At 44.0% G+C, this 27,956-nt stretch overlaps 1 protein-coding gene across 1 annotated transcript; it reads left to right on the top strand.

The window, feature by feature from the left end:
- On the top strand, positions 1-25,666 carry rbm33a (RNA binding motif protein 33a). The gene is made up of 19 exons (XM_079292071.1): positions 1-145; positions 4,230-4,308; positions 4,926-4,974; positions 5,376-5,449; positions 5,596-5,911; positions 7,809-7,991; positions 8,137-8,305; positions 8,452-8,669; positions 9,885-10,200; positions 11,251-11,312; positions 13,767-13,896; positions 14,312-14,688; positions 15,256-15,522; positions 15,673-15,957; positions 16,300-17,097; positions 19,176-19,358; positions 20,212-20,391; positions 20,887-20,975; positions 21,156-25,666. The coding sequence occupies exons 1-19, from the start codon at positions 127-129 to the stop codon at positions 21,199-21,201; spliced, it is 3,840 nt and encodes a 1,279-aa protein (XP_079148197.1). The 5' UTR covers positions 1-126; the 3' UTR covers positions 21,202-25,666.
- Positions 25,667-27,956: the final 2,290 nt, after the last annotated feature.

Here is a 27,956-nt window from a genome sequence, read left to right on the forward strand (position 1 = left end):
ACTGCCGCATAAAATCTGTTCCCTTTGCTAGTCTCACGTTTTGTACCGTCAAAACGGTGGAATACTAAAGATTAAATGCGCTCTCAGGGTTTATAGTCAAACTCGAAGCGGGACGCGCCTTGCACCATGTCAGCCAACGCTCAGAGTGAGTAGCGCCAGCGGCATTTGTCAATGCTAAGTTAGCAATGTAGCTAAGCTAGTTATCGTGGCTAACGATAGCTAATGTCAACAGGGTTTGAAACATTACCGTGTTGGCGGTTGAGGCAAATACTGGACCGCAAAAACGGTTAACTACATCTAAAGTAGCTTTAACCTGAACAAATATTTGACACATGTTTCGTTGTTACGTAAATAAATAACTTAAAGCGAACTGTAGCGACAGCTTGGGAGCTGACGCTAGCGTCAAGCTGTTACCAATATTTAGCTTAGCGTAATAAGTGACAATATGCGAGTGCAAACTTATTTTCGCTGAATGACATTAACGTTACCCACGAGTTAAGCAAATTCAATGAGGGCCAAGTCACGGACTAACGTTAGCTTTTAATTTTTCAGTCCAAATATCCGGTTTCAGGTTGATATCAGCTGCGTTTGCTAGTTTAGCAATTTAACGTTAGCTAACCCGAGCAGCCTTGTACTTAACGCTAATATAACGTTAGCTGCTAGAAAACACGTTTAACGTTACCACTTGAATGACTGATCGAGATTACTTTTGACGTCCTGTATGCCACGTTACAATTAATGTAGAAGTGTTAACGTTGGTAAAAAATACGTTATTATAGGGAATAATGGGTCCATAAAGTCAGACATTTGGGGTTCAAATCAAGCTAACATTAGCCACTGCAGCATTGCTGAGGGGGGTACCCGTATATGACGCAGTTTACGCTGTGGTTTTATTCCACATGCCCTTTGTCGTTTTTTGATTAGCATTGGGCTGAAGTAACTATCAGAAGATACTTGGCATGTCAGTTTCAGCTAGTCTAACGTTATACAGGAGACGTGGGGTGGTTGAATAAGCCTGTGAACACATCAAGGCACTTTTGTAGCTAGCTGAAGGATGCACCGCCTAGCCTGTAATGGGATAGCTTCATCTGCTTCACCTGTTATGTCCGAGTAGGACTTTCATAACCCAAGACGTTTCAGAGCCTGAAATGTTAGACCAACAGTTTTAAACTAAATCTTAGCCAGATCCACGACCTCATCTTACAGCCAGTTATGTCTTTTTCATGGAAGTCATTTTGACATGGAGCAGCAGAATCAATGACAGCTGACTTTGTTTTTAGTTGCTTTGGTTTCAGGTTCCTGGTATGGAGTGGTCTCGTGTGACGTCACAGTTTAGCTGTCGGCCATGTTGGAGTACACACAAAGCCACTGGCATGCACGGCTGAGTCGCATAACCTATCGGTGGTGAACTTTTGTGCTGTCTTTGGTTGTGGCATCAGAGCTGATAGAGACAAGAAATCATTCTTTCGTTTGCCAGCGGTCATTACACATCAAGGAAATGACACGAAGGAGCTATCCAAGCGACGTCGCCAGAAATGGCTGTCACGCATCTCTCGAGATATAAAGGAATGGAATTTGGCGTACACTAGAGTATGTGCGGATCACTTTATAAGTGGGCAGTGATTTTATTTGCAAATTCGTTTGTGAACAGTATTTAATAAAGGAAATATAAATTAAACTTGGACATGAGAAGGTTACCGAAGCTTCATCGGCCCGTGACAGCAGTCGGTACCAGAGACGTGTCGAGCGTGTGCAACAGGCGAAACACAGAGATGCAGTCTCAGCATTGCTTGATATCAGTTTAACGTCGGATCATGTATATATATATATGTATATACATATATATATATGTGTGGGGGGGGATGAAGTTCGGAGTTAGTTGAAAGTGAATTCCTACACACACGCACACAATGACATGCACGTACAATGTAAACAAACACACGTGTCTGTTTGCGCTGAGTAAACATTGAATATTGCTAAATATCGGACCAGATCTGTATATATTTACCCTTCCAATGACGAGATGAGAATTCTCGACGACCGTTGCTTTGACGTCTCGGACCCATCCACTGACAAACTGATTATAAGCGTCGAGCCCTTTGTAGCACTCCAGCTCGTCTTTTGTGTAAGGACTGGGGGTGTTCACGAGATACGTGTAGATGTTGCCGTAGTTTACCGATGGAAGATAAGTAGGATCGGCACTGAAACCATCTGCACTCATCGTATAGGGATCCAAGTTACCAATAACCTTCAATTTGGCCAGGTAGCGAACCTTTGATGCACTATCCAGTGATTCAAAGTATTGTATTTTCGCCGCACTTCCTTGTTTACTCGCCGCCATGTAGGATCTGTATGTACTCCAACATGGCCGACCGACCTCGTAACTAAGGAGATCGTGACGTCGGTGAGACCACTCCATTGTGCATGCTGGCTAACTGTAAAGGAACACCAAACCAAATGTGTTTCCCATACCATTTCTCCAAGGGGGGTGGCTACGGCTGCTACTTTGTAGATTACCGTACTTTCCGGGCCATAGAGTGCACCGGTATATAGGCCGCACCAGCCGACTTTAAAAAGAAAAAAACAATTTGTACGCAGATAAGCCGCACTGGTCTATAAGCCGCAGGTGTCCCCGTTGAACAGCAAGATGCTTTCAACAGTACTAAAGTTGTCTTCTATGAACATCATAACATGTCGCTAGCTTCTAAGCAAATTTTAACATTACGGCCAATGGGGAAATGCTAACCGCGATTAGCATTAGCGAATATATAATATATCTTTGTACATCTTTTCATGCAGACATACTTGCATTACAGACTAAGGTCTCTCAAGGCTACCAAACGAAAAACAATGAGGCAATAACTGTTGTTGCTCATAGCTCTGAATAGCTGTTGTGCTAGCAGCAACTGGCCAAGCCAGTTAGCCGTAAATGCTATTCAGAGCTATGAGCAGAGAAGATCAGCTTTTTCTCAAGTCTGCCAGTGGATCCTAACAGCCCGAACAGTGTGAAAGAATCCATCATCACCAACGGGTTCTGAAAGGCTGGGATACTATGAGATTAAGGGGACAGCGCAATGAGGAGGACAACACAAGCTCAAGGGCGGATTTGCCCCGGTTCATGATGTGGTGTGTTCAAGGACCCAAATGCAGACTCTGTTTTTTTTTTATTAACAGTTCTACAAAACTTGTTCTACAAAACATTTATTTCTCTCACTCAAAAACGCACACAAAAAAACTCTTGAGCAAGTTTTGTAGAACTGGGAAAAAAACCTGGAAAAAATAAAACTAGAAAAAACAAGTCTGCATTTGGGTCCTAGTGCCATTCACTGACGGCTAGTGCCATTCACTTTGAGCTTCACAACCACTCTTCAATCATAACGCCTTCGGGTGATGTCGCGGAGACTACGTCCATATTTGATACAGTCGATGGGCTAACTCCACGACAAAGCATGCATCATTGACTACTAACTCTTCTGAAATGGGTGTAACGGGTACTGCCTGTTTCGCTCATACTGCAGTTGGCAATAAATTATGGATTTAACCTGCGTCTTGGGTTATCTTTGCAGCTGGGCAGCTTAGGCTCAACTGACGAGAGGTAAACGTCATGTTGCTGTGATGGTATTGGGTGATGTTGTATCGGAGTAGTTTTACTAGTGCGAGTAAAAGTACATGAGCACAGTATTGGACTCTGAATCAGTGCATCCCAGATTGCGGATGTTGTTCCATTTATTCATCCCATCTTTTCAATGTTCTAAAATGTTATGTAGTTGCAAGATTGGCAAAACCTATTAAAACTGAGTTAATGGGAGACATGAGGAAGATGGATTGTTGATCTGTGTCAGCTGATGATCAAACTACAGAGTGGCAGGTGCTGTGATAGCATTCTTATTTAAGATTTGTAACACTTAAACCTAAACAACTACACTGTAACACCAGCCAAAGTTTCATGTACTTATAATACAAACATTATCTTTCAATATGAATTTGGATTCATGAGAAGGATGGGTTTACCAGTCTCCACTGTTTGTCATGCTGTTGGTATTTGTGTACTTGCTGCACAAGTTGTTGATTCAGCTTGGCATAAGAGGCAAGCCAATCTCAGTGTTTTAATAGTCTCTGTACATTTCAAGTCGTGCCGGGCAGTAAAACAGACTGATATCAACCTATGAGGTTGATAATATTATTAGCATAATCCATTGCTCTGTAAACAAACAGCTTTTCTTTTGCAGATTATGGCTTTGATGAATATGACAAACCTGGTGCTGAGCGGACACGCAGGAGAAGAGGTGAAGATGACGATCTAGAGAGGTAAATCATCTCATGTTCTGATTTCTCGACAAAAAGAGTGCTGCAATGTAAATTAATTGGACAAGGAATGGCTGATTCGTAAAGTTGTAGTCAGCAGTTATCTATACGATACTTCCTAATTTCACCACAAATAACTAAATAAGGTAACAGCTGGCTGGAGATTATCTGCTGATAGCTGACAATATAAAACATGTTTTCTGTTTAAAAAAGTACAAATGTCAGAAGATGTACTACTTACCCATCTTTTAAGTTATGTCTCCATTCTGATCTTTGGCGCACAGCTGATGGCCGAGTTCTCTGCCGTCATGGGTGTTGCATTATTCCTCGTTCAGCTTGAACTAATGTTACATTTCAATTTAAGTTAATTAAAGTGACGTTATGTGACTCCCGTCATATAATGCATTCAGTGGGCGTGAGACAGCCTTGGTTGTGCTTCTTTTATTTCACAAATTAATATAAATTAATATATTCAAATACCTGTTTTTTTATTTTCCGACTATTTTCAAATGTGTTATGCTCGTTGACATTGCACATTAACGCTATTTATAAATAGATTATATATTGCCCTACTATCTGACTCAGCTAACCTGTTATTGGATGTTGTTTCTCTCTCAAAGTGATTTGGAAGAGGAGTTGTTGCAGGACGATTGGCTGTCAGTTAAAAAGGTAAGATAATACAAACTCACTGTTTTGTTTACTTAGATTGGATCCTTGGTGCCAATAAAACACTTGGCTTGTGAGTAGGGTTTCTCTGCTTACGAGCAGGAAACGGAAAATAATACCCAAAACATTGGGTGTTGGTGTTGGTAGAACATTTCGAAAATCGTACTGAACAGTTGTCTTGAAGCAGGTGGCTCCTCCACAGGGGGAACTGTTGATGTGAAGCAGGAGGAAGTACAGTGGACAAAAAAGAACTGTGTTGACCTGCCCAGATTGCCTTCACCACATGGGAATAGAGCATCCTTTGGGGTTGGAGGTGGTCCCCTGCCCCCACGCCTCACACATGAACAAACACACACAACTAGTATTGTAAAGCACACCATAATGTTCCATTATTTTTGTTTCAGAACCCTTCAGAAGTGTCTGACGAAGAGCTGAATGATGACCTTTTACAAAGTGACAATGAAGATGTAAATATAAGGTACGCTAATGATGACACGTGTCATGTGTTTGTTCTTTTGTGTTTTCAGTTATAAAGCTGGCAAAGTCAAGATCCAAATCTTGCTCATTATACCATCATTCTTCATTTCAGTTTTCTGCAAAGTCCCAATATTTGTTTGTTTTCAGTGGTCAGGATATAACCCTCAATGCCTCCTACCGCTTGGGCGCACCCTATGGCCAGCCGGACAACTCGCAGGCAGCAGACTACACAGATGACGTTGTGAACCTGGGTGCAGAGGGCTGTGAAGAAGGGGATGTAGAGGTGGGGGGGTACCGGCATGGGGGGGAAGAGGAGTACACACAAGAATACAGCCAAGACAACAACACAGAGATGCCCGAAAACCAAATGGATTACACCGGAGAGGTAGCGGAGGGTGACGATGGCTACCAGGATGAAGTGCTCGACATCCAAATCAATGAGCCCATTGATGGTGAATTTCAGGTGAGTTCTCACATTTGCTTACTTACATGTAAAAGACACACACACACACACACACACACACACACACACACACACACACACACACACACACACACACACACACACACACACACACACACAGCCTGCCCTCCCTTTTCTGTCCAACTCCATTGTTCCCAAGAGATGATATCAGTTTTCTTGTCTCGGTGAGGGGACAGTCGGGATTGAAAATCTATTCAGGAGAAGGAGATGTTGGTTGGCGTTTTTGGGCAGGAGAGGATTAGATTCATTATCACTTCCTGCCAGTTAATTTCTCCATCTTGCTGACAAAGTTTGTGTTGACAGCTTGTTTGGCATGAGGTAATGCTCTGCTGTCGCCTCCAAATCCGTGTGCCATTGTGACCTTGGGCCCTGTATCTTTGAGGGAGTAAGAAGCTGCTTTGTGTTGGCGAGATGTGCTGCCAATCGGCGGAGGTTAATGTGGGGGGCTTTTATCTCGGGCTTTAGACTGGATCTGATAAAGTCTCATGCAGGTGAAAAGATTATTGACCTTCCTGAGGACACACCATACAGTTTTCTAATGATTGATGCGATTTTCCCTTTTATTCGTTTCCCTTCCCTCTTAGCCAGAACTAAGAGGATCAAAGATAAGACCAGAGCCATGTGCAAATGTCCGTTCTGGTCCATTTACCAAGGCGTGATGGTGTTTGGCACCTGACAGAGATATATTGGCCCACCTCCTTTTTTTCAAACAAAGATAAGATGTTGACCTTCTAACTGACACAAGTGGATGCCTATTTTGTGTTTGGTGAAATGTCTTCAGGTGTAGATGTGTATTTGTATTATGCGTAATAACGGTTTACAAGCTCACTAAACTGCCTGGCCTTGACTTTTTGCTCGGTATTCAGTTCGTACTATGTGGAGCAGTTTAAAGGATTAAGCTGTTGTGTTCCCTCGGGGCAGCCTGTCCATCCGTCTGGTCTGCCGAAAGCGTTTTTATTTTTTGTCTTTTTCTGCATTAATATGTGCTGCTGTTTGGCAGGTTAATGGAGCGCAACACCAAACACCATGTGACTACAGTCTGACCTTATTTAGCTATTTTGTTAGAGGGTGTTATGCAGGTAGACTAGCAGCTCCTATACCACAAGTATGAGGTTGTTAGTTTGCTGGAATGACCGTGAATTTGGATTTAGGATTATATGAAATGATTTCATCATGAACTGAAATGTTCTAATGGAATAGTAAAAAAAAAAAAAGATCTGTCATCTCTCAGAATGTTTGTCTGCGGGATGTTTTTTGGCCAGGGTTCATGAACTTATCGTGCGGCCAATAACAGCGATTTGCAAGGAGTCAGTCAATGATATTTTCACCATCATTGAACTGGGAAGCAGTGCTTTTATCCGTGCCTGCATTTCTGTATATCATGTCAAACATTTACATCTCATTGAATTTCAAATGCTGCCAGGAATAGTAATGAAGCCTTGCTCCCACTGTTATGGTAATTTGGGCTGGGAGGGGGGGGGGGGGGGTGTTCCATGGTGTCTCCCCAAAATCCACTCCATAACATTTGTTTGCCTTCATGCTATATATGATTTTGACATTTTTCACTGAAATATCTATCTGTTGTCACAAGTATATCGTCATTAAGCACACATTTATTTTAGCAACAAAAAATGTGTACATCCTTATTTCATAAAATGTCAGTTGAACTCAACCCACGTGTCCCTAATGCATATATATATATATATATATGTTTGCCGTACATTGTAACAGCATCACGTAGCATAATTAGATGTTTTCAATTTCAACAGAGACACTAAGATAGTGTTTTGGAACATAGTCGGCCATTGCTGATCCTTATCGAAGCCCTTTTACCACTTTAACTAATCGATACGTGTTATCTTTGTGGTTTTTAAAGGATGATGAATATCAAAACTATGATGAGCGTCTGGGTGAACATAGAGTCCAACAGGAGGAGATCCCAGAGGAGCAGGAGGCGGGAGGGGGAGAAGAGCAGCAGCAGCAGGAGGAGGAGGAGGAGGAGGAGGAGGAGGAAGAAGAAGACGCAGCCGAAGACTCTCGGGTCTTTGACACAGAGGAGGTATGCTGACACCCTCCATGTAACACCTTACACTTTTATTATTTCCACTTCAGGGCAGATTTTGTGATGCACTGCAAATCACCGTGAAGTTAAACATCATAACTGATTGTGCCTTTTGTTTCCCAACCTCTGAAAATATCCTCAGGTTGAAAATGAAACTGTGCCTGAAGAAGAAACAAAGGAGGAATCGGACGAAGAGGATGAGGAAGATGGAGAGTCTGGTCGCATACGGTTTAAATCTGAGAGGAAGGACGGTGCTGTTGTGCGGTTGGCTGATGCAGGCAGCAACAGGAGGAGCATCCCTGAAACACTAGGTACAATATTTATCCTGAAAACTCATATTTTCTGATGTTAAATCTTTGCTCCACGCTGTAATAGCTTTACATTACTATGGACTTCAAGTTCTTTCCACACAGCGTAGTACAACTTCTCTGTTTCGCCCTGTTCCACCGCTCATTAGAACTGTCAGAGAAGGCCAAGCAAGATCTGATGCAGTTTGAGGAACAAGAACGGCAGAAGAGACAATATCGATATGGAGGCCGAGGCATGCGAGGAGGAATGCGAGGAGGCAGAGGAAGAGGAGGCTTCCCACCTTTTGGAATGGTGGACTTCAGAGGAGGAAACCGAGGAAGAATGATTGACCACAGGATCCCCCTGATGGGAAACATGGGCATGCAGGTAAACCAACCTGAACACTTTTAAAGGGATCATGGTTTTGGCTACACTGAGTAAAGCATCGCACTCCTCGTGGGGAGTAGCTAAAGGGAGCATAAGCGCTTCACTGGATAAGATGACTTGAGAGGGCGTGACTATTTACTTCTTGTATTCATCACAGTCACCACAGGGCTTGGTGTTTTTGTTCGCTGCTGCTCTCTTCGCTATCTAAGACCTCCAAAGCTGCGGTTGTTTGCGCATGACCAAAATCAAAACGCTCTGCTCTGCTCCCCCCGTATCTATGTTGATATATGGATTACAGCAAATCATTTGGCAGGAGTCCATTTAGACAGTATTATACTAAATTAAATTTGTTCTTGCCCAGGATTTAGTTTCTTGTGGGGTTTTATTATTAGATGTCACTCGAAGCATTTAATCCTGTGATTTACACAGCTCATCAGTTCATACGAGACCTTCTGAAAGTCGAGAGAAAAAGTCCTGAAACGAACATTAACTGTGATGAAGGTTATCGTGATGTTTAAGATACCACATTTCCATTTTTTCATGTCGTTTTTTTCTTTGATCACTGAGTGAATTTATGCATTTTACCAAGGCAAAATTTTATAGAAGTGCACAAAAATATAACTAGTGTTCCTAAATGATAAATTAGCAATATACCATTGTGATAACGGGTTTGTTCTCAAGGCTGCGTGATGTTTCACTCCAGCTCTCCATTATTTATTTATTTATTTATTCAATGACAATAGGTTGTAAATTTCCAAACAAAACACTGGAAATTAATATTTAATGACGGACGGACAACATGCCAACACCACAAATATTCTGCTGACTGCTGTTAATGAGGTCCTACTTTTTACAACATACTGTGTGTTTAGCCACTTGACAAATTTGGTCACTGGCATGTTTTATTGTGTGTGTTTGGTAGCTTAAATGGATCGACAATGGCTAATTATCAAGCACCCTTTTGGAAGGTTACGATGTAGTTATTGCACATTAATCAGTTGGTCAATCCCTGGTTGATAGATTTTGGTGCGAGCAGAGGAGCCCAGCATTAATTTCTTTTAGGATACCATCTTCAATCTTGCTTGTGAATTGACTTGTTGGTGTGTCATCGCATGGCTGCAAGCAGTGATGTCGGAGTCTCCCCAGAAATAGATGTGTTTTGACAGGTTGTTTTGGTTTTTCCTCCTCTTCGTTTCCCCATCTCTTTCCAATTAGCAGCCATCCTCCCGAATGCCTCTTCCTCATCAGCAGCAACTGCACTCCCAGCAGCAGCACCACCCTTCACGTCCAAGAGGACCTCCTCCCTTCCAAGACCACGGTCGCCCGCTGGCCCAGCAGCCCCTTCAGCCCCTCATCCCCCCGCACATGGCGCACCGCTCCCCTCCGTTACGGCCCCAGATGGAGCCGCCACCGCGAATGATGAGCTCCCCGCCGCCCAACTTCCCCCAGCATCACCAGCAGCAGCCTCCGCAGTCCAAAAACATCCACATCAACCCCCATTTCAGAGGGCCCACGTCATCCTCTGTACAAGGTAGGCTAATCCACTCGAACCCAAGTGCTTTTTATGAGACTGATTTTGTTTCACTTTTCCAGTGAAGTTGTGGATTCACCACAGTGCTGACTGACACCTCTGCAGTAGCAAGGAGATGTGTTGCATCAAACCAAGCTCCTAATTATACACAGGATATCTTTTCATCATTTATATTTAGTTTAGATTCATTATCTAATTTCCATTTCATCCAAACTTTGGCAGCCCTGGTTCATCTGCATGGTGCTCAGCTGAGGTGCATGCTATGGCTGGCAGTTATCCGTACACTGTCCTGAAAGATGTCTGGATTAGAATGTCATTTTGTTGTTTGGTTGAATGACAAGTGAATAGCTCTCTCAGCCAGTAATGGGTTTATCTGGCCTGTCTGTCCAGACCAAGATTGAAATTTTGTTAGTAAAGCACGTTAGCGTGTGTGTGTGTGTGGGGGGGGGGGGGGGGGTTGGTTTTGCTCCTGAGAGGAAAGACGTGTTCTGGAAAATCAGGGATTGCCTGTGGTTATGATTAAGTGTGTGTGTATGTGTTTGTATATACGTCTGTGTAGCTTTATTTATTTATATATTCGTTTAAGTGATGGCTTCATATTGAATGGTTTCCGGTGGTAGATGTTGACATAGAATTACATTAACCCTTATTTGTAAGCAGTACGTCAGCAATATGAAAATCCAGTTCAACTAACAATTATTTTCATTTTCGATTAATCTGTCGATTATTGAATCATAATTCGCCAAATTTTGTCAAATGGCAAATGTCTTCCCCACTTACATTTTTTTGGGGCAAATTATCCTCCTGTATTTGATATTTCCTTGAGCTCCCTGGTCTGTGCTTAGCTGTGTAAAGATGTGAGGAGCACGTCTTGATAGAAATTTTAACATGTATGTCAGTGTAACAGCCTTAAGCATGGAGATGTCTAATGGGCTCCTCCCTTTCTACTATCCCCACCACCCTCTCTTTGCCTACTGCCCTTCATTTTCCTTTTTTCTCCCCCTCCTCCATCCACCCCCTTTCTCTTGCTCTCTTTCTCTCTCATTGCAGTGCCCTTGATGCCTCCTGCTCAGAGCCAGCCCAGACCTGCTGTGGGTCCTCAGAGGTTCCCTGTGAGTAGCAGCTGCTCCTCTCCCTCCCGTTCGCCTCACTTTTCTCTACCTCTACACACGGCTAGCGTCCCCCACTTTTTTTTGTGAGGGCAATATCATTACGGCAATTAAGACCGCCCCTGCCCTGACCAAATACTGTTACAGCGAATCTGTAAACACAGATACGAGTCCGACTGCACAACTGGAAATGCGTGATAGGGGCTTTAGGCGGTGGACTTTTGGAGGTCGAGGCTGCAGTGGCGGGACTTAAGTTAGCTACTCTTCATGGATGGGCTGGGGCTCAGAGGAGCGAGCTTGGCACATAATGGAATTGTGAAACCGGGATGTACCGCCAGTTAAAATTCACTTTCCACAAGTTTGTGTCCCAAAGGCACGGAGACATTTTTTGAACGGTATTTGAATTCATGAAACATCCCGGTTGGTGGTTTGATGGGGCCGGGGTGAGCCTCTTGCCTTTTTTTGCAACATATATTCCGAAGGCTGAATTTCACATCAGAGAAAAGGGATCTTAAGTCAGTGATTTCCTGTAAGAAAAGGTCCTTTTTATTTCACCCACAAAGAACCCATCCAAGGGATGACGGAAATGCCTTAAAAGTAATTACTGTATTGAGAGAAGTGGCTCGATAGCAAGTCAGCCAAAGTGCCCTAAGTTACTCCGTCCTTCTGGTTAATGATGCCCAGGCATCAGGTGGTGCTGCTGCCGACTGACATCTTCTTGGAAATTGCATTTTATATGGATTTATGCAAATTAGTCATTGGAAAATAGCTGCATCCAATTGCATTCATTTGGATTTACAACCTTGTTGCCAAATAAGCCAGGCTTTTACAAAAACTGTGTTTTTATTTACCTCTTTGCCCAACCTTCAATGTCAGTATCTTGCCATCCCTGTTCCCTGCGGTCGTCAAAGATATTGATAGCACGGGAGCAGCGAGCTGTTTAGCCTCTGATCAGACGGTAGAAGGTGAGGTTGGATAGGCCGATGAACAGCATAGTGTTGGATTCCCCGGCTGTCAATCGCGTTCAGGCTGCTGCTGCCAAGGACACAATTTGAAATGCAGGTGACATACCAGCCGGCAACATTCCATTTACCAGTGGGCACCTGATTACTCATGATTATCATACATTATCATCCCATCAAATTTAATTGTTAAAAGACAGGGCGAACGGGGGGGGGGGGGGGGGTCATAGCCTCTAGTATTACTGCATTACATTTTTGCGGGTGGAGACCGGTTTTGAAATATTAATCTCGGCACCAATTAAAGGTATTTGAATAATTAATCTGTTTAGATAATGACATTCGTCTTAACCACAAAATGAAGACGCCACCAACCTAATTTCTAGTAGTTATAACGTATTTATATACATATTGAGATCCTTTCTTTTTGCGCGTGTTGATAATTTAATTCTTCCTTGATGGTAAGTGTTAGCAGCTCCGTAACACTCTCAGGACCATATCCTGAAAACAAAGAACTGCTTCAATGCATGACCACCAGAAACAAAACATCCCCTTTAACTCAAACGTCCATTCTTTATTAAATACTTAGACATTTGACCCCTCCCCGTTATACGTGTCCTTGTTAATCTCGCGCCATATTGAGCGGCCAGCAGCCTGTTTATCGCGGATTAAAAGCGAGAGGATGAGCAGTGTTATTTGAGAGGTATTATATGGACACCGGAGTCCTCATTGTGCAAACCTGCCTGCCTGACCTTTCAGAACAGTATGATTGCCCCCTCATTGTGATCCCCTGTCTTTGTAAAGCCCCTTTGATTAACTTTCTGTTAAGCAAGTTTTTGGAACTCTGGCCTTCTAGCTTTCTAACACCTCTCTCCTCTAAATACCGCCACGCAGCAGTGGAATAAAGATGGATTAAGCCTTGATAGCATCTTAAGTAATTTACAATAGGCTTGGAGGAGGCAGGCAGCCCATTTGTGGAAGTGCCACGTGTTGAATAGCAGGTTCACTTTTTCAACAGAGATGGATGTTTAAAAGAATAAAGGAGACAGTTATGGGGGGGATTCGAATCCCAAGGAGGGATTAAAGGGTTGTTATCTAGTTTTCCTTGGGAGATAGATGGGGAGTAATGTGCATGCAATGAGTGGAAAGCTGTCGAACATACGGAGTGGTTGAGACAAAGGTGAGGGCACTTATCCCTTCCTGAAAATGCCCGTTCCTTGTTACAGACGGGCTTTTAAAGGTTTAAAGGAACAAAGCCCCAAGTAGCTTTGATGCGGGTTTGCTCTCAAATTCCGGCTGAAGGGTTTCTTTAATATTGGCATGCATATTGATGTTCACAACTCAAGATTCTGCATCTTTTTAATGACCCTCGCCTTTCAATTACCACCGCTCCCTGTTCGATTGCAATACTCTACACCAAATTCCCATTTTTCATTAGTTTAATTTGTTTGTGATTATTGAGTTCCCAGTATAATTCATGGGTTTTGTGTTTTCCCAGGGACCGGGAGACTTCCAGCAGCACATGACTGGTAATTTTGGTCAGCCCCAGCGGCCCCCTCATCACATGGAGCCCTTTAGGAACCAGCCACCTCAAGGACCCCAAGACAGAGAGCCGCTCTTTATGGGAGGTGAGTCCCACACCCACCTTGGCCGAGGGCTGCAAAGCTCTCTTGGCATATTGAATCCTATTCAACATCACCTCTGGCGGTATACCTACAGGGTATGCTGCTTGCCTTTTGGTGCTTCCCTATCAGCAGCACTCATGTTAAATGCATGTGTATATATACATCTGAATGAGCCCCGGAAGCTGCATTAAACACCTATATTTCAGATTTATTTTCATTCACAATGCAGAATTAAAACAACCCACTTTGTTGTTTACACTTTCACCTTGATAGAGTTGTCTGTTTTCATTTCCCTTGCCATGAGACTATACATCTGGAGAGGGGAGTATTACTGATGTATTGAAATTGGCTCACAATGCAAAAAAAACCCTGACGTCTCTGTTGTGTTGTTGCTCGGTCTTCCTTCTGCGGGGCACAGAGCGCACAGAGTCAACACGGTTTCCAGGGCAGCACATGTTTGATCACCAGGGCCCCAGCCCTCTGATGAACAGCAGCCACAACCTCCAGCAGCAGCAGCAGCAGCAGCAGCTGCCTGGCCAGGGCCACATGGGCTTCGGCCCACCAGGACCAGCCTTCAACCAGCCGGGCCAGGGTCCGCTAGGGATTTTTCCGAGAGAACCCCCAAGAACCAACCTCCCTCCCCACCAAGGCCATCAGGGGATGACCGGGTTGAATCAACAAGGTGGGCCCCCCAACCAGCCCAGACCCTTCATGAGCCCTCGTCAGCCGTTTGGCCAGCAGGGGAACCTTTTCCCCCCTCCACAAGTCCAGTTTGGGATGCAGGTACGACAAAGAGTAAGTGATGTTTAAGCCAATAGCTGTCTGTCTGGGTGTGTCTGTTTGTTGTACAACAATTCTGTGCTTGCTTAATATGTACATTTTATCTGCGTATCATGTTTTTTGTAGCATCCTCTCTTACCTGGGACAATTCTTGTAGCCTGGCAAACGATTTACATGCTTTGTACGCCATGAATGTATGAATTTTTGTCTAGATTATTAAAATTGACGTGGCAAGAGCAATGACTAGACAAGAGTACTGTACACATGAATAAACTCGACTAGTTATCGTATTCACTGCTACTGAAGCGTTAAGGAAAAAAGACTTGTGTATGTTTGGCACCTCGGCTCTTTGTCAAGAGACACAGACAAGAGCTCCCTCTAGTGATTGAATCACTATTGTTGTACTACTTGGTAGATACTTGAGGATACCAGTTGGAGGTTAATTACTGTATATGCAGGAATTGCTTGATTTAATGTTATAGATTTGCGTTCATAAGAAGTAATACTATTGTAAAATATAAAAAAAACAAGTTCTGATTCAGCTGGTTTACTCATGTTTGTCTTCTCTCTCTGATATTTCAGGGCTTACTGCACGGCCCTCCTGTCTCCCAGCTTTCGCATCACGAATCCTTGCCTTCCCATCAGTCCATGCAGCAGCAGCAGCAGCAGCACCATAGGCAGGAGTTGCCCCATCATCAGCAGCAACATCTAAATGTCAACGAGCCTCGCCACATGATGCACCACGGCCAGAGTCTTTTCCATCAACAGCAGGCACACGGTAGCCCGAGGCAGATGACTCCCTGCCCTCAGAACCCCCAACAGCGCAACATGGCCAACCGGCAGCGGATGGTGAGAGATTAAAATATCAGCTCAAACTGATGAAAGGCAGTGAAATGGGGTCATTCTAATAATTGTATACTGTCTGTAAATGCATATATTTTTTTTAGATCAGATTGATTGTAAAAACATGAAATATCTAATGTTTTGCACTTTCTTCAGAGCGTGCCTCTCTCCAAGCAAATGCAGCAGCGCAACAGCAACCTCCGGGAGCTCCCTGTAGCACCTGGCAACGCGAACATGAACAGTCCCCGCCCCGCCGCCAACATTAGGCCTGTTGCCAAGGCAACACAGGGGATGCGTCCGGGGCAGCACACTCAGCTGGTGCCCGACGGTGGCCGAGGAAGAGGCCAAGCTGCCGCCAAAATCGAACCGCAGCTCGGAGGAGCGGGCAGGACGGTGGTTCGCAAGGAGATCCCAAGTACGCTGTCCAGCCCGGCACCACAGGTCAGCTTAACAAGTTTTTTATGAATGTCCTTCTGAAATGGTTCCATAACTGTGAGAATTTGTTTCCTGCTAAATTCCCAGTGTCCCAGAAATCATACTCGTGTGCTGAGAAGGACCCCCATTAGTTATAAGCCCAATCATGTTGTTAATGAGAGCAGTCTCATTCCATTGGAAAGACCAGATCAATACTATTGCGTTTCTCTCTTGGGTTTTGCCTTTGATTACATCTGAGTGTCAGCCCAAGTAATATGGTTCAAATTAGACAGAGTGGCTCTCGCCTCGCCTTCAAGTAAGTGGAGACAGGTGGTCATATTGTCGGTTTGTGCTTTCTTTGTGCCACAGGACCCTGATGAGGATGAGGAGACACGGCAGTACCGTCTGAAGATTGTGGAGCAGAAGCGTCTGAGAGAAGAGATCCTGAAGAGAAAGGAGATGCGACGGCAGATGCAGGCTGGCGTCAGAAAGAAGGAGCTGCTGGACAGGCTCAATGCTCAGACTCAGAGCCAGGGCCCGTCTCCTTCACATATTCAACCCTCACAACAGAATCAGCTCACGCCACACCTCATGCAACAACCACCACCACCACAGCAACAACTACAGCATCAACAACTACAGCCACTACAGCAGCAGCAACAACTACAGCAACAACTACAGCAGAGACAGTTTCCTCTGAGGACACAACAATCAGTGAATCAATCATTAAAGAATCCCAATCAAGCCACCCCCATCCCTCCCAACAGCAGTCCTCAGGTCCCTACACCACGTCCCAATGTCAAGGCACGCCTGCAGCTGGTAAAAGGTGGCGCCCAGCAGCAACAGTTCCCCAGGCCAGTTCCAGACCAGCAATGGAAGCCGCCTCCACAAAACCAGCAGCAGCAGCAGCAGCTGCAACAACAACTACAGCAGCGAAGGAACAGTGCTTTGCTGAACGTAAACAGGCCTGCTGCTCAGATCCAGTCCATTCAGGTCCCCCAACAGAACATTCCTGTAACTCCCTCTGTGGGACCTGGCCAGGCTCAGGCTCTAGCTGAAGCACCCAAACCCGGGGCTAAAAGAACTGTGATGCAGCGGGCCAAGAATTCTAGTTTCGAAGGCCAGCAGGTGCCACAAAAAGTCAGAGTCGTCAAACTTTCAGGAGCGGTGAGCATGCCCATTTCATTTTTATCCAACGCCTTCTTTTGTGTTTTGGTCCGACATTTATTTGATCCACTTCAGCAGATTTTACCCACAGGGGGAAACGACAGTTTTGAAATGAAATGCCACTGATTGCCCTCACACTGTCTATTTTGTAATCGAAAAGATATCTAACCTATGGGTTTGACAAGGTGATGTCTGTGTCATTTTAGTAAAAATTGATCTGTTAAGAGTTTCCTCTTAAGCGTTGGGAACTGGTATTTAAGACACAACGCCTTTTACGCACATTTTACCTTTAGGACACAGAAAGGCTGAAGGCATTAAAGGGAGAAGTATGACATTTATCTGAAGAGTTGGGGACACCTCATCACTGCTCTTAAAGGTTGATATCCTCTTTTAAGGGCAGAAGACTATTATTTTAAAGATAGCGGCCTTGGAGACGGTGAAACAAGAATGACGGTAACACCAACAAGTCCAGAATTACCACTGCCGGCTATTTTATACCCGCTTGATAAGTTACTGCTGTGGCCTTAATTACACATGAATCTTTATTGAAAAACCACAAAGGCATGCATGTTAAACACTCGTACTTGTCGCTGGTGAGACGCATTGGTGTGATGTGATAGTATTTGGAATAAGCCGCTTTCCGACTCCAATCCCAGAGGATCAAGCCGCAGAGCCCAAATCGCAGGCTGTGCTGCAGATGAAGATAACTGGGTGTCAGTGCGTTAATGGAAACCTGCGCAGAGCTATCTGATGCACCGCATCTTGGAGAAAAAAAGGAGAGCGGGATGTTTGGTAGAGAGAGAGAGAGAGACGGAAACAGGCCTGTAGCCGTAGTGAAAAGAAGATTGTCTTGATGCTTCCTCTTCCACATTGTTCTGCTGTCGTCAACGGGCGCTTGACAATGTTATCTCCTCCCTTCTCTTTTTTTTTCTTGCTCTCTCTCTCTTCCTCTCTGGCATCCCTCGGTTGCTTCTTTTTTTTTTTACCATCAACCCATCTCTCAGGTGCAAGGCAACAAAAGAATGCCAATCCAAGACCCTTGTAATTAATCTTTTTTGGTTGAACGGAGAGGCAACATAATACCTGTGTAAGAAAGTTGCCACTTTTGAGGATTTGGATTTGTATGGCTTTGGCACACAGATAAGAGGCAAATTATATTTTCATCAGGGATAATACAAAGCAGCGCAATACACAAAAGCTGGGGAGGAGAGGGGTGTAAGGGGGATGGGGTACACATCGAGCCGCTGTCGTTCCAGTGTAATGCAGCTTAGCATTTGATGGGTGCAATCAGGAGCTGTGATTTCTATAGGAGGGATTAATCCATTTACTCTCAACCGGGGACAGGTCAGAGATATCGCCTCTTTTCTTCCCCCGTATTGATCTGTCACATCTCTCCGCGGAGTCGGGGAAGAGACGACCTTCAATTCTTCCCCCTCGCGTGTCAACAGAGTTGAGCTGTGACTTTATTTGATAATGAGACCATCACCTTGTTGGGTTGATCTTTATTCCCCACAGCGTGTGTGATAGGGATCCAGCGCCAACGCTGGCACTTTTTTACCTCCGCGTTGTAGATATGTCCTTGCCTTTCTCCCTGTTGTCCATAAACACTTTGCTTAAATGCTGAATATACAAAGTACAGATATACAGTGTTTATACGAGTACAAGAATACTTCTTCTTTTATCCGATTGCAGATACTTCAGATACATTAGAAATAAGCTACTTTGGCTCAGATGCTCTCTCTGTCTGTAGTTGCACTCAATGTCCGGCCCACAGCACATATCTGATTGGTTACACGAGTATTTGTGCCAATCAACACCACTTAAGGATACTGTGGCTCTGACATTCAAAGCTGTGTTTCCAACGTACAGCAGCAGATATCGCTGAGGTTACAGTAAACATCACAAGCCTGCAAATGTGTATTGGTTGCAAGTTATCGACCTCCTTGATTGCCAATAACCTGTATCGGCCCTGACTAAAAACCTATCCGTTGCTCCTTAATGTGAATAGGATTGTGATTGAGAGGTGGCTGGAATTTTGTGTGAGCTGCTAATTGGTGTTTTCCGTCATCCCCATTCAGAGTGGGAACGGCCCAGTGGCAGCCGGAGACCCGGTGCAGCAACAAGGCACCTGGGCGGCCACCCCGCTCAACCCGGCCGGGCAGCGGAAGGTTACAATGTCGGGGCAGCAACAGCAACAACAGGCACCAAGCGGGACACCACAGGCAGGCCGAGGGGTCGCGGGCAACCCACAGCAAAACAGGGTATGTCACAAATAGTCACACGCCGCCTTCTGTGCTTTGGACACCAGCAAGCGTATATATATACACACACACACACACACACACATAGTATATTCATAGAGCAGACTGTTGGATAACGGCAGTTCTGAAATAAAAGAAGCTGCAATGTCTCCTGTAAAGTTGTCTCGTGCCGCTGGCCCTGGCATTCAGCAGACATACCAATCGAGTAGCGGTGGTAATAAGACAGGACAGTGTGCCAGGTGCAGGAGTATTGACAAGCTGAGAGCAGTGTAACACGGAGGGCTACACCGGGTCCCCTGGCCTCTCTGCACGCCTGTCACCACCAGGCTGCTGTCACAGTTACCATACACACTGACGCTGACAGGGTAAGGCAGTCACCATAACGCTCGCATGGCTCCTCTCCTTTTGGCTCCCCCACCCCCAACACACACACACACACACACACACATTCCCTCTACCTCCTCTTATCTCTTTTCGAAGCCTCCCTCCTTCTTCCTCTGCAGCTGAAGAAGCATACCTCTCACTCTCGAGCTCAAATGAAGATATGCTATGCCACATGCATCATGTTCTGACGTTGATGTGCTATGTAGAAATATGATAAGTCAATCCTGTGAAAGCTCGGCGTGTCTGAGAGGCACGAGAGGAAAACTCAGTTTTTTAAATGTGCCTTTGTGTGCTGAGAAATATATCTCCTCTTCAAATCGTTGAATGCGAGATTAAAACATCAACATGCCTGCGAAAGCTGTGAGAGGTTCAGTCTGTGTTTTCGCCCGCCGTCTTTCTCTAAACCCTCACCCGGCTTTCTTTTACTACATGTGGGTAATTTCTCTCACGCCTGGCGTCGGTGGTGTAGGTCGTCGTAGCGGGTCGAGGTAGAGGGGCTGGTCCGGCGGGTCGGGGTCGTCCAACGGCCACCAGACAGAGCCAAAGAGGAACGGAGAACGAACGCTGCACTGTGTCCATTGAGGGTCTGTCTTCATCCACCACTGACATTCAACTGCAGAATCTTCTCCAGTCCATTGGCCCCATAGAGGTAGGCACAGCAGCTTGACACTTGCGTGTGCACTTTCCTTATGTCTGCTCGCAAAGCATGTAGTTTGTATGAAGAGTCGCAAAATTAGCTCGTAGCTCGTGATGAAACCTAGCTCTGGCACCCTCCAGAGGGGCAGTGATGAGCTGTCCGTAGTGTGATCCCATAGCGCCCTCTGTCGTAGCGATCGAGTAGGTAGAGAGAGAACACTTCCCTACACCACCCCCACTCCCTATTGTGGATAAAGGGAGCATCTAGTTGTACTCGATGGACCGTTTTCACAGGAGACGTTTTGACTTGTCGCCGCAGGAAACGCTCGTGTAAATAGTGAAATGAATTGAAGATGGCTGAATCCCATTTCGCTGCTTTGATTTCAGCGTGTCTGCATGTTTGTTCTCCGTTATCAGTGATGCTAGTAACACCTGTGCCTTTCCTACTCTGACAAGTCAAAACGTTGTGATCGGCACATTTGCATTTGACTATTTCTGTTTATTGCAGGTGTTCAAAATGATGCACCAGCAGAGGAAAGCAGTCGCCACATTTTCCAGTCCCCAGCATGCAGAAAGTTTTCAAATGAGCTTCCATAGGTAATCAAAATACTCTTTTTATCATCTATATAGAAACACCAATTACATGATTACCTGCTGTTGTTGTTGACCTTGCGGTGGTCATTTCGCTACTGTACAGATTGTACGACATAAGTGTTCATTAGTACCTGTGCCCCCTGAGACGCCGGCTCAAACATTGTTATCACGCTTACTACGCAGGCACATGATTGATTTGTCCCACATTGACGTGTCGCTGATTGACTGATGAGGAGTCCCATCACAAGGAGTCCTCTTCCTCCCAACGTGGGAGCCTCTCTCCTGCACCGCTCCGACTCGGCTTCTTCAGCCCTTTGTGGGGGGGGGGGGTCAAGCACACAGTCGCCATCTCTGCACGGAAGCGTCATTCATCCCCTATCAACTTGGAACCGTGAACATAAAGACTTTAGCTGCGAGCATGCCTTTGTTTTTGACTTTGTGTGTACCGATTGTCCATTGTTGTGAAACTGGCACCGGAGAGACACTGGACAATTAATCCTACTTTAAAGGAAGCTAGTGAAGAATGCTTTGAGCATCTTCCACGGACACTCAGTAGAACTCATCACGGGATAATGGTTGCTCCCCTCCTCACTTAGTCATTAAAACACTTAAACGTTGTAATTCTTATATCACTACTTCATAGTCGTTTTATTTTTTATGATTTGCCGCTCGCTGTTTGGTTGGGTGCAGGCGATGGTCGTGGCAGACTGTGGCCAGCTTCTTCCCATCGCAGTGTTTCTCCCCTGCTGTAGGTGGCAGTGTTTCATCACTAATTCATTTCTTTCCATCTCAATCACGCTTTCAGGTAGAGACTAGTCTCCAAGCAGTTTTTGGGTGAATGGCACCATCTAGTGGAGACCTTGCATACAGGCACAGAGGTGGACAGTTGAGTATTTATCAGAGTAGTGACCGAGATCAAACCGGCGTTGGATGTCACATGAATACGGTTTTTTTTTCTAAATTACCAGCGCTTTTACAAATTGTAGATGTTGAGGCTGTTTGTGTATATTTTGTGGTGCTTTTCAGCTTCTGGGACATAGTGTTCGTCTCTAGTTCAGGGCAGTTTGGTCATTGTGGCGTCGCTCCTTGTTCTAAAAGTTTCGATCTTTTAACTGTTACCTGGAGTCCAATTTGGGGAAAAAACTTTCACGCATTTTGGATGTATATTTTAGTTGTATTGATTGATTATGGATTAGTTAGATTTAGGATTGTAATTTGTGCTGATTGTGCTTTTGAGGGAATGTGTGTAAGATTTATTTGAGTTTTTTTTAGAATTGTCAGTTACTCGGCATATATTCGGTACGTCAGAGAGAACTGCTGACGATTCCCCGACGGATCCGTTTCTGTAGCCGTTTCCTCCGTTCCGTTATAATTTATCCAGATCTGCGTGACTATCTATTGATGACCGGTGCGCAATCACTGAGCTGCATGGCTGTGTGTGTGTGTGTGTGTGGAACGGTTTGAGCTGATAACAGATGTCCGTCAGTGGAGCAGAACAGTAACTCACCAGATTACTTCTGCCCGGAAATGTAATCTCCCTCATTTTAACAAAGCCATCCTTTATCACCCGACGTAAAGAAGCATTTCTTCACGACACATTTTAAGAAACAGTCGTACGATCTCTGACGCATTCGCCTTTTCTCTGAACTTCACTGAAATCCTTGAATTGGTCTGGCTCTCATGACATCATTATTAGACTAGATATGGCGACTAAGGCTCACTTACTTATTCCATACATTTTTTCTTTATCGCACGATTTCTTTGTCTGTTCCGGGTGTAAAGTTAGTTAAACAAAAACTTTTTAAGACATTAGTTACCCGTGTTTACTGATCATTTAAGATCAGAGGTGAACGTCGCGTACGTCGCTCGCAGGAAGCCGAGGGGGCAACCATTATCTACGTAGTGATCGTGTACATAAGTAGACCACAACGTTCCCCCAGTATTCATCCTGTTGATTTTTGTTTCTTTTTAAAAGTTACTCTTCACTTGCGTTTGTATCACGTTTAAACATATTTACATGTAAGGATATACTGATGCGTCTAGACATAAATCGTTTTCCTCGAGTTTTGTTTCTGATTTGGATTCAAAATGAAGGATGACTGGACCACATTTCTGTTTATAAGATATTTGACAAAAAGTGTAAGGGAAAATAAAAACATGGCCAATATACCGTGAACATGCGGGTATGTGAAGCCGGTTGAACTTTAGCCCAAAGATGTGTGGTTGTGTGTGATGTCCATCTTTCTGTTGCCCTTACGATGAATAATCCTTCTTATTTGTGCTGCGTTTTTATTCATTTGAGGTATTCTGTAAGGTCAGGGGTAACATATCACACATACTTCAAAAAACTTCTTAAACACCGTGTATGGCAAGAAATACTACCTTTTATATAGATTCAGGTGGATGCCACTGAATTTTGCCATTGACATTATTTCCTTCATCTCCAGAAACGCAAGAATGTTTGTCCCGCCCATTTGACTGTGATGTCATACGAATGTTCGGCTGCCTACAGCCCTGACATGCTAGAGGTAAAGCAATAGGCTGAGTAAATATTCAAACTATTTCACTGGATTTGATTCATGCAAAGATCAAATTGTAACATTAAGACGTTCATACGTTGAATCTCTGTTCGTACATAAACTCCTGGCTGTGCATCTGGATGACATCACAGATGAAGTTCTCTGGTTTTAAGTCTTCAGAAAGAGTTTGTTCACAAGTGCCGAGTGGCCACTAATCCTGACTGCATGTGTGAATCTAATTCATAAATTTAGTGGTATTTCCCTCAAAGTAGCGGTTGATAGAAAGGAGTGACAATCCTTTTTTTTTAAGTTTTAAAATGCACATTGGTAATTCTTGCCAGTAAAGGTCTCCAGACGCTCAACACGCTTGAAGTGTTGGGACAGTCGGGCCGCCTTTAAAAGTGTCTAAACTCCTAAAGATTCCTCCTTTCTTCGTGTAAAACACGAGGTTCCGTGGTTTTCTTTATTTTGTATGTTCTAAACTGTCTTCTTTGTGTTTTATTCCTTTTTGTTTTGAGTGTAAATGATGTAGAGGTTTTTGTTCCCTAACGATGTGTACTTGATGTCTTTCGTGTTGTGGGTCACTTGATTTCAGTGTTTGTAGTAAATCCTGTGGATTTGAAAAAGTACCGGCCGTGCCGGTGTTAGTTATCTCGCTACAAGACATTTGGTCTTGTAATCACAGAGCAGATTCATATTGAATCTTTTGTACCTTAATTTTAAGAATTTCGTACATGAAAGTTTTTCCAATCACATCCCCTCATGTGGTTGCAGTAGAGTATTTAACATTTGATGAAGAAAGACTCATCCTTGACATATCTATGGGTCTTTCTTGTGCTTGCATAAGCCTTAATTAAGGCTGCTAAGTGTTGAGCTTTGTTTCAAACTGGTTGGGTTTTTACGTAACGCTAACTCAACACTTTTTCCAACAGGTCCATTTTGGGGATCCAGGGTGCTGAGAGTCGGCTGAAATAAATCACGGCGTTCTTTTCTCTTCCCTCAGATCACATCCGCTTCCACAAAGCAGAGTCGCACACTGTCATCAGTGCTGTTGCAAAGTTAAAGGACCATACCAAAGGTTTAGCATGCTTTAGCAGTTCAACAGATTGGGTTATGATTAAATCAATTATAACGACAACTTCTCCCAACTTAAAGGCAGCTGTTGGTATGAAAATGAAATTGGCAATCCATCACATTCAACTATTGACTTCTCTCAAAGTTGTGTTATTTTTGCTTTCAATTTAAACGTATTAAATCCGTTGCTTTAATCTGTGATACAAATGAAACCAATAATGCAGAAGTGTGACGGTAGAAGTATCGATTACATGAGAGGTGCAAACGGGTTGAGCGAGAGCATTCAAAGCCGTTGGCATGGTCCCACATGTTAATCGTGTTAACTCCTTCATTTTCCAACAGCACTGTGGTGAGAGGAGCCATTGATCAGCTCCAGCCACGATACCGCTAATGTCACTTTTCCTGCCTTAAACTCACTCACTTAACACTTCAGGTTCCTCCACCGCGGCGCGTTCAGGCTGTGGACTGAAGATCTTACCCGAGCTTACTTCCCCTCTCACTGAATAGATGTTGGCCCTTTGGCTCGCCACATTTCCTCCCATTCCTGCTTCCTTCCCCTCCCGCCATCGCTCTTCTCTCCACCTGCATATATATTTGACAGTCGCTCATCTTTTCCTCGATGCAGCCGTTGTTGAATGAACTTAAGACTTCTGTACCGAGCAGGGTGGCCTACCTGGACTGTTTGTTAGCCCAGTGGATGGAGGTTTCCATCTGTGTGACGACAGCCGGGTTCACAGAGCAGACTCGTAGCTCTGAAGCCGCTTTATGGCTCTCACTGCACCAAAGCTCGTCCCGGCTCCTTCACTTGCATTGTTTGGTTGGATTTTTGAGAAAAAAAAAAAAGACACTCCAGTGGTTTCCTCATCTGGAACAGTGCGCGCTGCACCAAAACACTGACCGACAATCCAACCTTCGAGCTTTCTACCAAAAATTAGTTGACAATCCATCCTGTCGTGTATGTTCACAATTTGCTGTAAAACATGAAGAAATGTTTTGTGTTGGAAGATTTCTGAGTCGTCTCAGTCACGCTCTGATGTGATTTTTCTAAAAAACAAAGTTGAATGTTTTTTAAAAGAAAGTGAATAATTCCTGAAGAGATGGAATGCGTTATATTTGATACTAGAAACTGAAGAACAATAAATGTTTTGATAAACACAGCAATGGCATTGAGTTTGTCTTTATTGTGAGAATTGTGAGTGTTTGAAAAGTCGAAAAAAATACTTTCATATCAAACCCACCGCGGTCCTTTAGTCAGAGGACGAGACCGGACCGGGTGTCATCTGAAGCAGTGGTTCTCATGCTTTATCTTCAGGCCGGTGATCCCTTTAAATGCGATTCGACCTCTTATGTTGACTGTTAGTTTGACTTCTTCAGGATTTCCTTTTCTGTCTCATTATTTATCTTGAAACCACGCTGATGAAACCCTTCCAGGGTGTTGGTTTGCTTCATGTCTTCAAAAAGATGTTTTGCTTCAATATTGAAGACCAATATCTGAGACATAAGTTAAAAAAAGATCAAAATGTTGAATGTTTTGATTGTCATGTTTAAATGCAAGTGAAAAAACTGCAGCACCCAAAAAGTCTTAATAGATTGCACCAACAGGAAAGCTCATGAGAACTCTGAAATAATACTAATTGATTCAAATAAAATATGTCCATCGACTGTAGTCTACTGCTTGTTCATCCGGCTATCATTTGCTGAGCCTACTGTGTCTTGAAAGGTTCAGTTTATTGACAGTGAGGGAGGAGGCCACAGTAAAGGTGTGTTGCCATGTTTAGGACCAGATCCTTGTGAAAATGTGTTTTCCCCTCAAAACTTACCACCTTCCTCCTGAGCGCTCTGCTGGTTGCTGGTTGCTGCCACAGAGAAGAGTGAATGTTGCCTGGAAAGAAAACGCAGCGCTGCCGTTGCCGAACTCTCTCTCTCTCTCGCTCTTAGAGACGGCCAGTTGTGTTTTCCAGAATGCCAGACCGTTCATGTTTGCAAATGTCAACATTTGTGAAAGCCGTTGTTGAGCCCGAGCAGACTGAGGGCCCCCAGAGGGATTAGAGGAGGCTCTGTTTACCTGCTCTGAGGAATGCTGCCCTGCACGGACGCTTTTGTATCCGTCAGGGACCCAAGGTCACCGCTCCGGCAGAGATGGGCCCGCTTTGTCCCTCCTCAAAGTTTCCACCTCGCAGTATCAACAACCAAACACAATGTGGGCGACCTGGGAGAAGGAAATGGAATTCCTGCTCATGTTGCTAGTGTTCAGAAACTGCAGCTCAATGGCCCTTTTTTTTACCTTTGATAAGTCTGGGTGGGAAGGGATTTGTGATTTTGATAGGAAAAATCAAGTTTAATTTGTAGAAATTTGTATTCTAATAGATTTTGGGAATTAATTTGCACTTTACGACACATTTATTCATTAAGTTTCATTCTTTAAACCTAAATCCTTGAAAGCAACTTCACACAAATACATGTATTCATTAGTTCACTGGTAAGTAGCAGTTGCAGCTCCTTTATTCCTGTGATTTTACTCAATTTTCATATAAAAGCAGCATCCCAGCAGTACAGGTGTTTCACCGCGTGGCGTCGCACTTGTTCAACTTAATAACGGTGAGTGGGAGAAACCGATGCTGTAATCGACGTTGGAAAGATCCTTTTTAATACCACAGAACACGTCACGAGAGGACATCAATAATGACTTAAAAACCATCACTATTAAGTGCTACATGCACGTTCTAAGTCCCTGTGAAAATACTGGAGGATTATGGCGATTTGTTAAAGGCTGGCAAATGTTTTTACTAAAGCTGTGATTGAGACAATGCCTGCGTTTCTTCTGTCAGTCACTGATGGAGCAATCTGACCTCAGCCTGCAGACACCGAGAAGCGCGTTTAGGGCCAACAAACACACTTCTGTTTAATTTGTCTGCAAGTTCGGAGTTATTTGCGGAGGGCAAACCTCGTTAAATTTGACATGGGCTCTCAACATTTCGCAAGCATGCAAAAGGTAGTTCAAAGCGCGATATTTTCTCCATTTTGTTAAAAAAAAACAGAAAAAAGGCTGTAACAAACAGGGTGGGATTGTGTGTTGGCTCTCCCGCTGAAGCTCGTTCAATTACCATGTTAAACAATTATATGTTAATTATAACCACCCAAAGAATGAACGCCTTGTTATAAAACACATGTTGGATCAAAGTGAGAAGCGCAATACAATTTGTATTATCGATGAGCTGCTCCAACAACTTATTTGCGGCCTTAATTTGTCCGGAAAATGCCTCCTTAATGTTCAAATGTTCCCCTTTAGTGTTTACTGTGAAGTTCACTCAGACAAAGACATGTAACAACTGCAAGTTTGAAGATTTTCTTTATCTCATTTTTGTAATAAACATATAAATAATAAACTAGA

Source organism: Melanostigma gelatinosum (assembly GCF_949748355.1).
Source record: "Melanostigma gelatinosum genome assembly, chromosome: 20".
NCBI classification, from domain to species: domain Eukaryota; kingdom Metazoa; phylum Chordata; class Actinopteri; order Perciformes; family Zoarcidae; genus Melanostigma; species Melanostigma gelatinosum.

Excerpts from the sequence above, each read along its gene's own strand:
- rbm33a (XM_079292071.1), top strand. Across the intron at positions 8,306-8,451 it reads GAGCATCCCTGAAACACTAG|AACTGTCAGAGAAGGCCAAG; the intron begins GTACAATATTTA and ends ACCGCTCATTAG. Across the intron at positions 19,359-20,211 it reads GCAACCCACAGCAAAACAGG|GTCGTCGTAGCGGGTCGAGG; the intron begins GTATGTCACAAA and ends TCGGTGGTGTAG.